The following is a 15,744-nucleotide window of genomic DNA, read 5'->3' as shown; positions in this document are numbered from 1 at the left end:
ACTTCCATTGCATAATTACATACTCATTGCATTGTACTTAGCTTTGTGTTCTTTTATTTTCAGATTTGTTTTTTGGAGCATCTCACTACTCACCTCTGTGCTAGCAAATTCTTTGGTCTCTTTTGCAAGGTTTTGTATTTCAATGTAGAGCTAACGTACAGGCTTACACCAGTTCTTCCTGAGCTAGAGAGAGATGTGTGCCATTCCTTTCATCGTTCCATCTACATGAAGTTTTACTCTTCTATCAACATAGAGACTTCCCCTCCTGTGGGGTAGATCATGCAATATATCTCTTGATGCTATCATAGCAATGAGTTCTGTTCTTGCTCTACCAGTAGGAATGCTTCAGTATCTTCATCCACATGGTTCTCACCACCACGCGAAAGCCAACATCTTCAACCTCCTCTTCCTTCTTCAACATTGACATCCAAGTTGAGAGGGGATTCCTACCCTTCTTGGTATTCTTCAAGTTTTGGCACTTGTCTTCGACATCGGCCTTCCCCCTTGTTGAACATTTCCCTATGCATTACTTGATTTTGTGATCTTTATACGAGGGCGCATGGACAAGTGAACAATTTCCCCACGAGGAACACTATCCAAGTGGTACCAACTACATGAGCATTCTTCTACATGTAGCATATTATGCATCCCATTGTGCAGAGCACCACTCCATGGATCCTAAGTTGTTTCTCGGAAAATTACACCACCATCCTTCTTTCCATAATACTTCATCAACCTTTTCCTCCTCATCGCATCCTCGAGTAGTTGGGTAAGCTTGAACTATTTTGTGATGTGTTGGGTACACCATCCCTACTCCCGTCTTCTGGGTCAAAAAAAGATTCAATGTGGTTCCATCCGTCTTTGTAAGGCTTGATAGGCCATTGAGCAACCGATGAGAGCACTCTTGTCCTATGCCCTATCCTTTCTGGGGTGACTACTTGGACTCCCTTGGTAACATAACCATCACCTCTATAGTCTTGCTAAGCCACTAGACAATCGACGTGCACCCTTTGTCTAATGCCCTGGTTGCTTTGGGGTGGAACGTCTTGGGGTAAACATTGCAAGCCTTCCCTTTTAGACTCAGTTTTGGGTCTGAGAGGGGATGTTGAGCTAAAACACACTTTACAATTGATTGGCATTTTTAAACAGTCCCAAAACACCCTTAATTAATGGAAAACGCAAATTTAATATGCGCTTCGAAAGAGTTTCAATGGTCCCCAAAACCTTAATCTTTTGCGACACCCTTTAACATCTATAAATAGACAAGCTGCCCACCATTCAACATCAAGCACAGCCGGAAAGTACAAGAGTGCATTGTCTCAGATTGAGACGTCCTTCGCGGTGTAGCAAGAGGGCAGTATATGCTGCGGGCGAGGGATTTAGCCCTCGGTTGCCCTGTTTTTTTTATTCGAGGCCATTTCGGGGCCTGTTTTGGAGGCGGAAGTTTTCCGCACGCACTCAGGAAAAGGCATTGTTTTTTGCTGTGCAACCACTGTTCTACAAGTCGGTGAAAAATTACCGTAGAAATTGCATCGTATGCATGTGCGCAAAGACATTGGGAGTTACAGAATCATCCTTGTTGCCTGTTGATGCAAAATCGTCACTAGGAAATGACTGTGTGGTCAAATACCACTTTCGTCAGTTTTGCAGATTTGCCCTTGTGAGGCTGAAGCTGTGTTTTTTGCAGTGACAGACTTTTTTGCAGTGTTCCGTAATGGCGTCTGATTCTCTTTCACAGATCGTCACTGAAAAGCTTGACAAGAACAACTTCCAAGCATGGAAGTTTAGAATGACGAATTTCCTTATGGGAAAAGGATATTGGGAATTTGTTGCAGAAAATGAAAAAGAACCAGTTCTTCCTGATGTTCCCAATCAACAGCAAATGCAAGCATTTAAAGGATGGCATGAGAGAGCCAGAAAAGTTATGTACTAGCTGTCTATCAGTATTTCAGACTCTATGATTGTGCATATTCAGGATGCAAGTACGCCAAAGGAGGCATGGGATACTTTGTCAAAAATGTATAGCACAAATACGCAAGCCAGGAAAATGCAGCTCAAGCAAGAGTTGCACAATGTGCAAAGAGAAAGTATGAGCATCAATGACTACCACATGAAGGTGAAAAAGATTGCAGATGCACTTGCTTCCATTGGGTCGCCAGTGGAAGATGATGATTTAGTTTCTGTGACCTTGAATGGTCTAGGAAAGGATTATGCACAATTCCGAACATCCATTTCCGTCCGTGAAAGATTTCCTAATTTTAAGGAGTTGATTGCTATTCTAATTTCTGAGAAACAGAGAAATGGTGGTGCATCTTCTTCAGGAGGAACTTCAGAAGAAGCTGTCTTCTACTCAAATGCTGGAAGAGGTAGAGGCAGAGGTAGAGGAGACCGATCTAGAGGCCGTGGTAGAAATCCGAATATGCAGCAAACTCAAGAAAACCGGTCCTATGGAGGAGGACGTGGTAACTCTAGAGGCAGAGGGAGCCAAAGAGGTCGTGGCGGAAAGCAAAGAGGCCAAAATGCAAACAGCAATGTTGAATGCTACTACTGTGATAAAATGGATCATATGGCTAAAGACTGCTATAAAAAGCAGAATGACATCATAAATGGAAAATTGCAAGAAGGGAATTATGCATCTTCTAGTAGACAGGGTGATGACAGAAATGAGTATTTGTTTATGGTGCAGCACATGACCAATTATGTAACAAGTGCAGAAAAAAGCAACGATGTGTAATATGTTGACTCATGTGCATCAAATCACATGACAGGTCATGCAGGATGCAAGGAAAATGGAAAAACCAGGATTTGTGGAGACTGCTGATGATACTGCACATCCTATTGTGCAGATTGAAAAATTCATTTGTCTATGCAGGATGGAAAAAAGAAATACCTGTCAAATGTATTTCATGTTCCAAATATCACCAAGAATCTGGTTTCTGTTGGTCAAATGGTTGAGCAGGGCTTGCAGGGCAGATTTAATTCTTATGGATGCTTTGTTGAGGATATGAAAAATAAAGGTCGCTTGATAGCAAAAGGAAACAAGAAGGGCAGAATGTTTACGTTGGATGCAGACATGCCTGAATTGAGTGCAGCAATGTTTGCACATGGAACCGGTGTAGTTTTTGCAAATATTGATATCTGGCATAAACGCATTGGTCATGTTAATGTACAGCGACTTAAATCAATGCAAGCCCAAAATATTGTTGCAGGATTGCCTAAATTCAAGGTTGCAGAAACGCATAAGGTATGTGAAGCCTGTCAATTTGAAAAACAGGCAAGGAAACCATTTCCTAGACATGGTTAGAGTAAGCAGCCATTGAAATTAATCCACTCTGATGTGTGGACTACTAAAGCTACATCTATTGGAGGCTGTCATTATTTTGTCACTTTTATTGATGACTATAGCAGAAAAGTTTGGGTGTATTTTATGAAAAAGAAAAGTGAAGTGTTTGGGCACTTCAAAACTCTTAAAGCTATGGTTGAAAAAGAAACAGGCCTGCAAATAAAATGCCTAAGGTCAGATGGAGGGGGAGAGTACCTCTCAAATGAGTTTGCAAGGTTCCTACAAGAGCATGGCATAAAGCAGCAATATTCATGCAGTCATACCCCACAACAAAATGGAATTGCAGAAAGGAAAAACAGGCATATTGGAGAGATATCTCGTGCCATGCTCAACGAAAAAGACTTGCCAAATTTTTACTGGGCTGAAGCAGTTGCTACAGCAGTCTACATAATGAACAGGACTCCCACTGCAGCAATATATGGGATAACTCCAGAGGAGAGGTATACTGGTAGGAAACCAGATATTTCTCATTTAAAGATTTTTTGTTGCATTGCCTATATTCATGTGCCAGATGAGTTGAGATCCAAGTTGAATCCAAAAGCTGAGAAGTGCATCTTTATAGGTTACTCTCTGCAGCAGCAGAAAGGGTATAGATGCTATAACCCTTCTACTCGTAAGTTTACAGTGAGCAGAGATATTTTTTATGAGATGAACAGCTGGTATAAACCAGTAAATGTGATTGATGATGTAGATGCACAAAATGGTAATGCTGCACAGAATTTACAGCAGCAGTCACAAAATATTAGTGGACCTGGAGTGTCCTCTAGCAGTGATTCACATTCTTTGCCATGGACAGGCAGATTGAGATCAGGAGAATCTTTTCAAAACAATGCACATAGTGATATGCAGGTTTCACGAAAAGGAAAAGAGAAGGTAGATCAACCCATGTTTGATGTGAATCCAGGTCACTCTTATGTGGATGGTGAATCCAGTGGCTCAGAACAGAGCATTGATGATGAGTTGGATATTCCTTCTATTGTTACACCTGGAGTAAGGAAGACCAGGGATGTTTTGAGAGCATCTGGGAGTGAACCTACTTTGCGTAGGTCTACCAGAGCTAGGTATCCTGTGGATAGGCTAAAATATGATGGATTTACAGCCATTCACTATGCCTATATGGTCAAAGTGATACAAGAACCAGAACCCACTTCTTTTGAGCAAGCCATGGGAAAAGAAAAATGGGAGAAAGCTATGGATGAAGAAATTGATGCCTTGGAAGCAAATGCTACATGGAAATTGGTACCTTTGCCTAAAGATAAGAATGCAATTGGTTATAAGTGGGTTTATAAGGTGAAGCACAATGCAAATGGTTCTGTGAACAGATACAAGGCAAGATTAGTAGTCAAGGGGTATGCACAAACATATGGCATTGATTATGAAAAAACATTCAGTCCGGTTGCAAGGATGGCAACCGTAAGAGCAGTCATTGCTATGGCTGCATCAAAGGGACGATCTTTACATCAGATGGATGTAAAGAATGTCTTCTTGCATGGTGATTTGCAACAAGAGGTCTATATGGAGCAGCCACCAAGTTATGTGCATGCTATTCATCCTGAGTTTGTTTGCAGGTTGAAGAAAGCCTTGTATGGCTTGAAGCAAGCACCTAGAGCATGGTCTAACAAGATAGGACAGTATCTTGTCACTATTGGCTTTTAGATTTCCAAGGCAAATTTCTCACTTTATGTGCGAAAAACAGAGAAAGGTATTATGCTGCTTGTCATTTATGTTGATGATTTGATTATCACAGGTGATAGTGATGAAGATATCCTTCATGTGCAAATGCTATTGAAGCAGAAGTTTGAGATGAAGAATTTGGGAGAGCTGCGTTATTTCTTGGGCATTGAGGTGATAAGATCACCAAGTGGAATATGGCTCTTGCAGAGGTAGTATGGATTGGACATGCTGTCCAAATATGGGATGGCAGGCTGTAAGCCTATTTCAGTTCCTTTGGAGCAGAATGTAAAGCTGAGCGCAAATACAGGTGAGCTTCTGGAAGACCCTACTATGTACAGACGCATAGTAGGAAGTTTGATTTATATGACTATTACCAGGCCAGATTTGAGCTATGCTGTTGGATTGGTAAGTCAGTTTATGCAGGCTCCAAGGAAACCGCATTTGGATGCGGCTAGACACATACTCAAGTATGTGAAGTCCACATTGCAGTATGGACTATTTTATGAGACTAGGGTTCAGATACAGTTGCATGGATACACTGATGCTGATTAGACTGGTAGTATTTCTGATAGATGATCTACCAGTGGATATGTGTTCTCTTTTGGGAGTACTACAGTCACTTGGAGCAGTAAGAAACAGCCTACAATTGCCTCGTCAAGCACAGAGGCTGAGTACAGGGGTGCAGCAATGGCTGCATGTGAGGTAGCTTGGTTGCATAAGCTACTTTATGATATGCATCAGCCTACAGATGGGCCAGTTGTCATTTATTGTGACAACATAAGTAGTATACACTTGGCAAATAACCCAGTCTATCATGCTAGAACAAAGCACATTGAGGTGCATTATCACTATGTGCGGGAGAGGGTTTTACTAGGTCTTATTGATCTAGTTTATGTCAGCACAGAGGATCAGGTAGCTGACATCTTCACGAAGGCATTGGGCGCAGAGAAGCTGCGCAAGTTTAGAGACCTGCTTGGTGTGCAGGAATTGGGATTGAGCTCGAGGGGGAGTGTTGAGATATCGAGCTCCACTCGTGATATGCCAGGGTGACCGTTGTGCATTTATGTCACCAACTTATTAGTTGCAATTGAGCTCGAGGGAAAGTGTTGAGATATCGAGCTCCACTCGTGATATGCCAGGGTGACCGTTGTGCATTTATGTCACCGACTTGTTAGTTGCAGATGCGGTTGGTACACCGCTCATGAGTAATAGCTAGATGATAGCTATCCTTATCTACTCTAGTTCGTGGTTCAGTTAGTATGCCACCTTAGTTAGTTGAGTTTGGTTTGAGACCCATATATAGGGTTCTTCTATTTCTTTGTATGAGAGTTCTTTTTGGCTTACACAACTAAGAAGAGGAAAACTGTTTTCAGCCTCCACCTTTGTGTGTATTCCCCCATTGTGTAAGTGAGAAAGCTACAAGTGAGACTCCTTCCTTCTCTCCCACAATCTTGACATAGTGTTGGGTGTTTCCCACACTCCGACTGATGGTCACTACAAGCAGATCTAGGATGAGGAGTTTGGGTTTTTGTCTATTAAATTATCTAGTGTGCAAAAGCCACAAGAGGATGCTAAAGTACCTAGTAGTGATCGAGGTCTATGCAAGTCAAGCAAAACAAGAAAGCTAATCCATCAATTGACGTATGATAGCTATGTAGCTCATCACTATGCATCGAGAGCTAAGATTATGTAGGATGTGGAACCCACTTATCTTGAGGATGTAGTAGGTAAAAGGTCAGCACAACTCAACCCTGCTTGGTTTGTTGCTCTTGAGCTTCCGAATTGAAAGAGAGAGGGTTGACACTCCATGGAAGAGAGGGGGAGCAAGATTTGGGCCTAATTTCCTCCATGGAAGCTTGCAGGAAGCTTGAGAAATGAGGAGAGAGAAGACCCTCCCTGAAAAGTAACCCCAGCTAGACTTTCTTCTAACTCCTGTGACCACGGTTACTAAGAGTTTACCTTTAAAATGGGCCAAAAATGACCCACGAGCTGCCAAAGTCGGTCTTCCTTCCTCAAACTTGGTCCAAGCCACCATTAATGCTCCTGCCTGCAGTCCTTGTGGTCCAGAAATCTTTGGGAACTCCCCTACTGCTCCCTGTATCTGTGTACCTGTGACTCGAAATTCCATGTGACTAGAAAGTTGTAACTAGGTAAAATGAGGGACTAACTGGGACCAAGAATCTAGGCTCTGATGCCAATTGTCAAGGAGAGGAACTGGGAGAGAGAAAGAGGAGAGAGAAGACTACAGAGAAGAAGAATAAGAAGAACAGAAGAGAGAGAAAGACAGTTACGAGGAGAGAGACTAGAAATAGAGAGAGAAAGACTAGAAGATAAGGAAGAAAGACATGGAAGCTTGGAGAGCAAGGTGAAGGAGAAAGAAGACTTGTATATTTATCTGATGATGAAAAATTAAGTCTCTCTCACCTTATATACCAGCCAGTGTAGCTAGTATTTCCCCGTTATTAAATCCCCCTCTCTTACACGCAGGGGGTGAGTAGTAATTTTAATCTAATTCTAGGTAATAGTAGCCTCAGAGATTGATTTGTCTCGACACCACTATTTCCACCACATTCTCAGATGAAGCTCATGATTTCTTTGCACGGTTGGAAATAAAGCTTGTTTTAACTTCAGCTTATAACCCTAAAGGAAATGGAAAAAGTGAAAGAGATCGTCCACCTATTGTGAAGGCATTGGCAAAAGCATGTGGAGAGAAGGTAAAAGAGTGGCCACGATTGCTCTCTTATGCTTTGTGGGCTGACAAAACAACTCATAGTGCCATTATGGGATATATGCCTTGCTGAATTGATAATACTATGTGGTAAGACAGGTGTTTGATAATGCTACTTATGCATTAAATGAGCTAGATGGGACAGCCATAACACTTTTGATAGCAGAGAAAAGAATCAACTTATTCAAAAGGCGAGAATCTGTTGCCTATGAGTTGCCAGAATTGGAAGAAAATAGTGGCCATGATACAAGGGCTAGCCAAAAAGATATGGAAGATGAAGAAGCAAAGGATATGGTTGTAGAGGATGAGGAGGACTTAGAATTTGGTGACAACTAGGATTTTGGGACATACTGGAGAATGTGCAGGTTCAGAGGAGGTGGAATATCCTGCCATTGCACGGACACAATGTGAAAAACTTTGGAGTGCATCATCATCCAACTTTCTTATTGATCTAGAGTGTCAATGTCATCTGAGTCATTGGTGCTAGTGTCACTGGCATTGATGGTTCAAAAATACTAGATTTTTGTGCAATTTTAGCTTATTTTTTATATTTTGGATATTATTTATTGTAAATATCCTAAAAAGCTTAAAAAACTTCTAGATTAGGGTGGCATGCAATAAGCAAGTAGCTTTTTCAGCCACCTTTGGGAGTTTTCATGAAAAAGAAAGATGGGCAAAATCGTTCGCATCGCGATCGCAGTTGACAGTCTAAAAACAGCACTTTGAACTGAGAGAAGAAGAATGAGTGATCTGGGAAATCCCTGACTAAGCGTCTTAGGGTTTTACCCCCCCTTTCGAAACCAACGGAGCCATCAGATTTGGGTTCCCAGCAGCAGAGAAGAAGTTGTTGTTTTGATGCACGTTTTTGGTCTACGAGGGAGCTCCAAGAGATCTAATACTAGGAGATTGCTTCTGAGTAGTGCCAGACAAGGGATTCCAGGTTCTATCAATACTTATTGATTTGATTCATTATGCTTTGTCTTTATCGTGTTTACCTCTTGTCTATTCTTTTTCTTCTCTTTCATCTCCTATCTCTACTTCCTTCTATCTCTGATCCCCAGTGGATACGACATTTCGACAAAAACCCCTCCGACAACATATGCATGTACGTCTTTCCACAATCTTATGAGATTGATAACTACTTTTCTCTCTGTGACTATTTGTAACTAAGCTCTTCCCTAAAGGACTTGAATTGAGTAGAAATACATTCCTTCTCGAGGGGATGGGGTAAGGGGTATGCACCTATCTTCAATCCTCAATCTTATCTCCCTTACTTTTACCTTTCTATGGGTGTAATTTTCTAAATAATTATCATATTCAGCTTTAAAGTATTTGTTCTCTCCATTTCTTGAAATATCGTCTTGAAAGCAAACATATATTATAATTGTTTATCATACTATGTTGTTCGAGGTGATCATAGATTCTCCAATTGTCATGCATACACAACCCTTTGAACTTTTCCCTATTCGTTCAACTTCCAATGTTCAGCATTCTTAGCATTCTTCTATTCCTTTCTCTATTCTCCGTGTTCAATGTCTACTATCAGTGCATGCATATGCTTCCACATCGTTGCACTCTTGCATGGTATTGAAGTAATGTTAGGGGTTGATCAAGCGTGGATGCGACACAAAGGCAATGTTTTCAATGTATAGATGCGAGTGGGAAGGCTCCATATGAACACATCACTGGAGTGAGTAGATATGCGTGCAAACAAAGCCTTGTTTGTTGATTGTTTATGCAAGAATAGCTGTCAAAGCATGAAAAAGGCTGTGTTTAGAGCTGTTCAAAGAAAATTTGATTTTTTCTCACCTCCAGTGGTAAAATTCTTCAATGAACGAGAGAAAGAAGTTCTAACCAGCTGTCTTTTTGGAGCCAAAGGGGGCCTACCCAGCACTTATAGAGCTATTCAAAGGTAAAATAGGATGTCTTCTAAGGTGGACAATGGCGCAAACTACATCATCTAGCGAGTGATGATGGAGGCTATCTTGGACCCATATGGTTTGATGGAGCTAATGACTGAAGCCATTAACTGTCTAGCAGTTAAGGAATCTTCACTCCTTTCTAAAGCCAAGAAATTGCAATTACAAAATGCCCAAGCACATTGGGACAAGTTGAATGCTCACATTTGCTCATTTCTTATTCACCTTGCGTACAGCAGTTGTCATTGCTCACGTCAAGCATACGACGGGTGCCTATCAAATATAGATGCATCTTGATCAACCATGTTATAGGATGACAGCTATGAAGAGGGTCTCCTTGGAGGTACAAATGCGGACCTTGGATCCAAACTAGTCCATGTCTACAATGGATCACATCAATAAACTCCAGTAACTACAGATGGAGATTCAAAACGTTGGCAAGACAATCTCCTCGGAAGAAATGGCAATGACTCTTCTATCACATTTGTCTCCCAGTTATGGCGGTTTTACTCTTCTTTGATCACCTTGGGACATATTGACATCATCAAGTGGAAAGAGCTAGTCCCCATGATTTTGGGCTAGGAGAAACTATTCAAGACCCAAAATCCCCAGAAATTGCATTCGGAAGCTCTTATGGGTCGAACCTCAAAAAACAAAAAGAAGGGTAAGGACAAGAAGAAAGAGGATACCTAGTCTAAGAAAGAGGACACTGCTTGCCATATACATGACAAGTCCAGTAGGAAGAAGGATTGCGCAAACAAGGACAACAAAGAAGACAAGAAGAAGGAGAACAAGAAGACTCTAAGTCATCCGGTGCAATGGTTGCTCCATCTTCCTCTGCATTTCTTCATTCGGAGGTAGAAACACCTTCAACATCCAAAGCGATACTGATGGCCCCTCAAGCTTGAGAGTGGATCGTGGATAGTGCCCGTTCCAACCACATGACTCCGTCCAAGTTTGGTTCTGAACTGAAATAACCATAATAAGTGACATTTTCAAACAAGATACCTGGCATGTAGTAAGAACAGGTCATTACCTCTACAGCAGATGCAGTCATGCCACTCAGATCTACAGAATCGTCACCTTCTCCAAGCGGAGGAGCAGAAAAGAGTGCCTCCTCATCCGTGTTGTTTCCAACCAAAGCTTGCTGAATAGTAAAGCATAAATTCAGATACATATGTCAAGGAGATCAAATGCATTCACCAAATAAATCTGAGAATAAAGGAACCATCAAATGTATAGATTTTGGCAGGCTACTAGTTCACACAAGTCTAACATAGATCAAGCGCATTGACATGTCATCAAAAAATGCATTAAAACATAATAAAATAACAAACTGCAAGGAACCACATTTGAAGACTCTTTGTACTTCAGGAATTGTAAGCAGAAGAAAGAATTAAATTGAGGCATTGCAAACAAATTGCAAGCACATCATGATTCAAATCATTCTACAGCTACACAAGAATTCAAAAACGTTTTTCATAATAGATCCCCTTATCACTACTAAAGATCTCCTTACCAGTAACAACTTTTTATACCGCTTTCGTTGAGGAAGAATCCCAAGCGCATCAAGTAATGTCTCATTTAAAGCTGCTTTAAGATGCACGAAAACAAGCACCATATTAACTAGCCAAGTCTTTCAACACCAAAAATGAATGGCAATAAATAATATCACTGAGAGAAAAACCCCACCCTTGTTTTGCAGCAAAGCAAACAGTACATTTAATGACGCAAGAACAAGCTTATCATTCTCACAAAAAAGATAAGAAAGTAAAAGTTCTCTGCAACATGTAAACACCCTGTATTAGTACACTAGGAGTATATGTCTGGCAGCTTCACAACCAAAGTGTAATGCCACTGCAAGATATCACCTTGAGCTTTGGTTTGCAGTCTTATCCTTTTCCTTAGGTAGTGAACTTTCATTGGATTGCACCGCAGATATTGCACCTTCAATTTTACAAGAGCTTTTTTTCAGCAGCTCAAGCCCAATACCATTCACCAAGTCTCTATACTTCACTACTTGCAAGAGACAAGAAAGCAGGTACAAGGAAGATAATTCTTTGATCTGCATTCCCTGTAGGTTACCATAAGGCTCAGAAAACAGCATACCAAAATGAAGTCTCAGTGCAGAGGTATCATCATAGATGGGAGTATCAAGACACCATTACCGTTCCTTGAAAAGGGCGAAGAGATGGAATCAGAACTGGGCCTACAAGCAACTCCAATATGTGTTGTGTCATTAATCTGCTCAAATCAGAGATGCCTGCATTTATAATGTCATTGCAGTAATAAAGAAGATCCCCTGTTTCTGCAATGGCTTCTTCAAGCCTAGCAATGACTTGCGCTGAGTCAGGATTCCTGCAGCAGAGTCCATAACCAGAATATAACTTTTTGCGTATATATTGAGGTTTCACACCTAACATAGATGCATTGTATTGATAAATACGTGGAACAGAAACTAACTTGGCAGATTCCGTGACAATGTCAACTAGTTTGAAAGTCTGTTGCCTCAAGGAGATCACCAGCTCCACAAAGTATCCAACCAAACCAGGACTCATGATGAAACGTCGAACGCCTTCATCATCAACTGCAAGCAAAAACTTTAAAATCTATTAAACACCATGAAGATTGGCAAAGAACTGAATGGCTGCATTAAATTTCACACAAACTCTAAATTACATACTGTTATATATGTGCAATGTCAGTGTTCGCACTGCAATTCGCACCATACTTTCCTCATGGTGAGCAAACTTTATGGCCTCAGTATACAGAGGAAAACCTGTAACTATATCCTGCACATTATACACTATTATAAAAATAGAATCATAAAGCTTTCATGAATCCCCATAACAATGTGTTGATTTATAAATGAGAAAAATGGCTGTGAAGAGAAGGTACCATACATTCTCAGTCTTTAAAAAAAATGAGATGGTGTTGCGATCAAGCTTTGTACTTATGGTCCTACAAACAAAGAATCAGAAGGATGAGGTAACACGATTGCCTAACATCTTATCTCAAAACTCTTAACAAGAGTATCTCATGCACACTCTGCCAAGATAATAAAACTGTGTTTTTTATGATCAAGTGCTTCAGAGGGGTCGTGAGACGAAAACACTAAAAGCACAAAACACCAACCTCAAGAACAATATAAAATATGCAACCAATTCCTCATTTCGAAAGTCGAATGGATAAGTAATAAGATTATTTATGTGCTCGTTGCTAAACAGATAATCTGCACAAATAGATATAGAATCAGAAGCCATCACGCCAATGCCTACAAATTTACAAGAATTGAGCTGATAACTTACATATAGCTTGTTGGCTACCCATACTCTGAAGTACTATATTCAGTGTTTGCAGCAACTGTACAGCAACACTAGAAGTTCTACTACTTTTCAGAATACGGATAAATTGAGCCATGACCTGTTTCTCCATAAAAAACCTGTCACATCAAAAAGAGGAGCCATTTACAGCCAATGCTAGCTTATTCTAAACAAATTGCAAGCAGTTATAAAAGTACTCACTCGAAGAATGAAGGGTCATGCTGATCTCCCCAAATCAGAAGCTCTGCCATTGATCGAAGAGTTTCGATCACAAAATCCTGTAAGAAAGGAGCTTCTTTTAGCAGCAAAAGGATTAACAAGCATGGCCTTGAGAGATATATGGTAGCATCCAAAACTTCCTGACCTTGTTAGAATCATCTATGATCGTTGCTCTTTGTAGCTGCTCGTTTAGATATCTGCAGTGACGTCAATGCGATGAAGAAAAATGTTTACAAACTTGGTTGAGAATCCACATGAACATAAGAAGAGACGGCTGGTGATACATTTGCTCTGCACAAGGCTTACTTTAGTTCTTCCAAAGAGAAGCGCTCCCTGGAGCGCCAGAAGCTCCACATGATCAGCCAGTGCCTTGACCTTGAACTATGTAATGACAGAGGGCAGTGGCCACTTCTTGAAGGTTGCGCGCATGAGGGCGTGTGATTTGAGGGATGCTGCAGTCAAAAACCAGGAAAAGCCAAGGGCGGGCAATCTACCTTGATCTGCGACGGAGAGTGTGAGGATGGCGAGGGAGCATCGAGGCGCGGCATGCGGTGGCTCGAATCGCAGCTCCTCGAGAGGCGGAAGCGTCTGCAGCGTTCGATGTCTGCGCCTTCAATGCCCGACCGATCTGACGCAGGCGGAAAATGGTAAAAAGCAAAGGAAAGTTCTCGTTCTGTTGTTTGACGCTACGGCAATACACATCCTTCTTCTTCTTCTTCCTCCTCCTCGTCATGTGCAGCAAAAAAACCTGCCCTTCTCCTTGCACAAAATTTGATCTTTTCTTTTTTTTAATAATTCTTCCGGAATAATAAACGACACTTGAATACTACCCATCGTCTGTGATTTTAAATCCTTTGATCTATTTTTAAATTATTAATTAAATAATTAAATAATTATATTCTAGCCCACGGGAACCAAGAAGGCTTGTTTCCCATAATTACAAGGGGGTAAAAACAATGTGATTTTAAACAATTTATAGAACCTCCCTAAGGTAATCTTGGAAACTAGGACGGTCTAGTTTAGTTAATCGCATTTTTTAAGGCAAATGTGAGTTGTTATGTTTCAATTCATACTAGGCGCTCCGCGCCTAGACTTGCCCCGGCGCTTTGTGCCGGGGCGGGCGCGATTTTCGTGGCGAGGGCGGGTGTTGGACACGTGGCACCCGCCCCCGCGTTTCTTTGTGGGGAGGTTGGGGGCTGCCACATGGCACCCGCCCCCGCGTTTCTTTGTGGGGAGGTTGGGGGCTGCCACATGGCACCCGCCCCCAACCTCCCCTTAACTAATAGTAAAGATAATATATTTTGTGCATTGGCTAAAGAGCACTTACAAAATAGAATGAAGCTAAGAAATTTTAAGGTGGTCTTGCTCTCAAGGCCTATGTTGTCCACTCAATAATGCTTTGCAAAAGATAAAGCAAACAAATGAGACAAGTGCTTCCAGTCTACAAGGTAATAGCTTCGATATTCTAATAATTCCACATAACAATTAATACATTGCACCTTGTAAGAGTACAATAATAAACAGAAGCACAAAACCATGCTATTCAATGGTGAACTATTGGTAGAAGTTTCTCATTTTTTCATAAATATGGGGGAAAGTGCCATTCCCATAATGTATTTGAGAAGGATATGTACTATTCTTTTATGTTTTATATTGCAAGAATAAGCATAAAAAATGTAACTTGTGAACTACCTAGTTGATCAACATTACATAATGGACACAAACAATAATAATTATGTCATAGCCTCCCCAACATGCCCTTCCATATGGAGTAGTAGCATCCATGGAAGCAGGTGGACAGGGTGGGGACATAGTTGCAAATGACTCGGGGACAAATTGAGATGGTGGGTCATCACATCAAAGGATAACAAGGGATAATAATTGTGATCAAGTGGAACATACAAAAGAGATGATAATGAGATGAGATGATGAGGAGATGGAGGGGGCATACCTAAGCTTGAAGCATACATACACGAATACACATGGATATACACACATTTGTAATTGTCTTGACAACTCCTACCTAATTATCACCTTTGGCCCTACGCAAATCAGATTCTCCATAAAGAGACAAATGAGAGTGCATGCCACTTTGCCCATAGCACAAAATAGAGATACATATTGATCCACATACATGCACACACACACACACACACACAACCCTTTGGTTGTTAGATGTTGTGCCTATATGCATGCTTCCTCAATAGTACACACCTAACCATGGCCAAATAGGTGCCCTCCATATGATTGGAACACATAAATAAATCGGATTATCCACTACATATGAACCATGGATATATGTAATCGCATTACATTTGCATGGAGTACATGGATAGTTTCCTTTGCTCTCAATAGATGAATTGCCATGTGCTCACATTGTGCATCCTACCTGCATTGTGCATAATTATAGGGCAAGATATAAAACCATAAACATAAGTGTTGCATAACAATCTCTATTCCTACTACACTAAGGGGTGTATACGTGCATGAATGTGCATGCATATTTATGTTTGCATTAAGGTTTGGGTAGGGAGGGTA

The 15,744-nt window shown here is 41.0% G+C and overlaps 1 protein-coding gene across 6 annotated transcripts in view; it reads right to left on the bottom strand.

Annotated features, from left to right (window-relative positions):
* Positions 1-13,958, bottom strand: part of LOC148013130 (CLEC16A-like protein) — a 69,651-nt gene extending 55,693 nt beyond the window's left edge. For 2 of the 6 annotated variants that reach the window (XM_087668556.1, XM_087668557.1), the window contains exons 1-13: positions 13,513-13,958; positions 13,352-13,403; positions 13,189-13,265; positions 12,973-13,106; positions 12,800-12,896; positions 12,568-12,625; positions 12,348-12,456; positions 12,128-12,251; positions 11,833-12,022; positions 11,536-11,738; positions 11,357-11,445; positions 11,184-11,257; positions 10,701-10,811 (exon numbers count right to left, since the gene is read on the bottom strand). In XM_087668556.1, coding sequence (XP_087524682.1) covers positions 10,701-10,811; positions 11,184-11,257; positions 11,357-11,445; positions 11,536-11,738; positions 11,833-12,022; positions 12,128-12,251; positions 12,348-12,456; positions 12,568-12,625; positions 12,800-12,896; positions 12,973-13,106; positions 13,189-13,265; positions 13,352-13,403; positions 13,513-13,562 — 1,368 coding nt within the window. In that variant the 5' untranslated portion in view covers positions 13,563-13,958. The remainder of the gene's footprint in view (positions 1-10,700; positions 10,812-11,183; positions 11,258-11,356; positions 11,446-11,535; positions 11,739-11,832; positions 12,023-12,127; positions 12,252-12,347; positions 12,457-12,567; positions 12,626-12,799; positions 12,897-12,972; positions 13,107-13,188; positions 13,266-13,351; positions 13,404-13,512) is intronic. The other 4 variants (XM_087668554.1, XM_087668552.1, XM_087668555.1 and 1 more) reach the window with 3 other exon arrangements.
* Positions 13,959-15,744: the final 1,786 nt, after the last annotated feature.

Source organism: Lygodium microphyllum, chromosome 26 (genome assembly GCF_053477565.2).
Source record: "Lygodium microphyllum isolate KBCC chromosome 26, Lygodium_microphyllum_v1.1.10, whole genome shotgun sequence".
Taxonomy (NCBI): Eukaryota; Viridiplantae; Streptophyta; class Polypodiopsida; order Schizaeales; family Lygodiaceae; genus Lygodium; species Lygodium microphyllum.
Note: the sequence above shows the minus strand (reverse complement) of the source record. Positions and strands in the feature narration are given on the sequence as shown.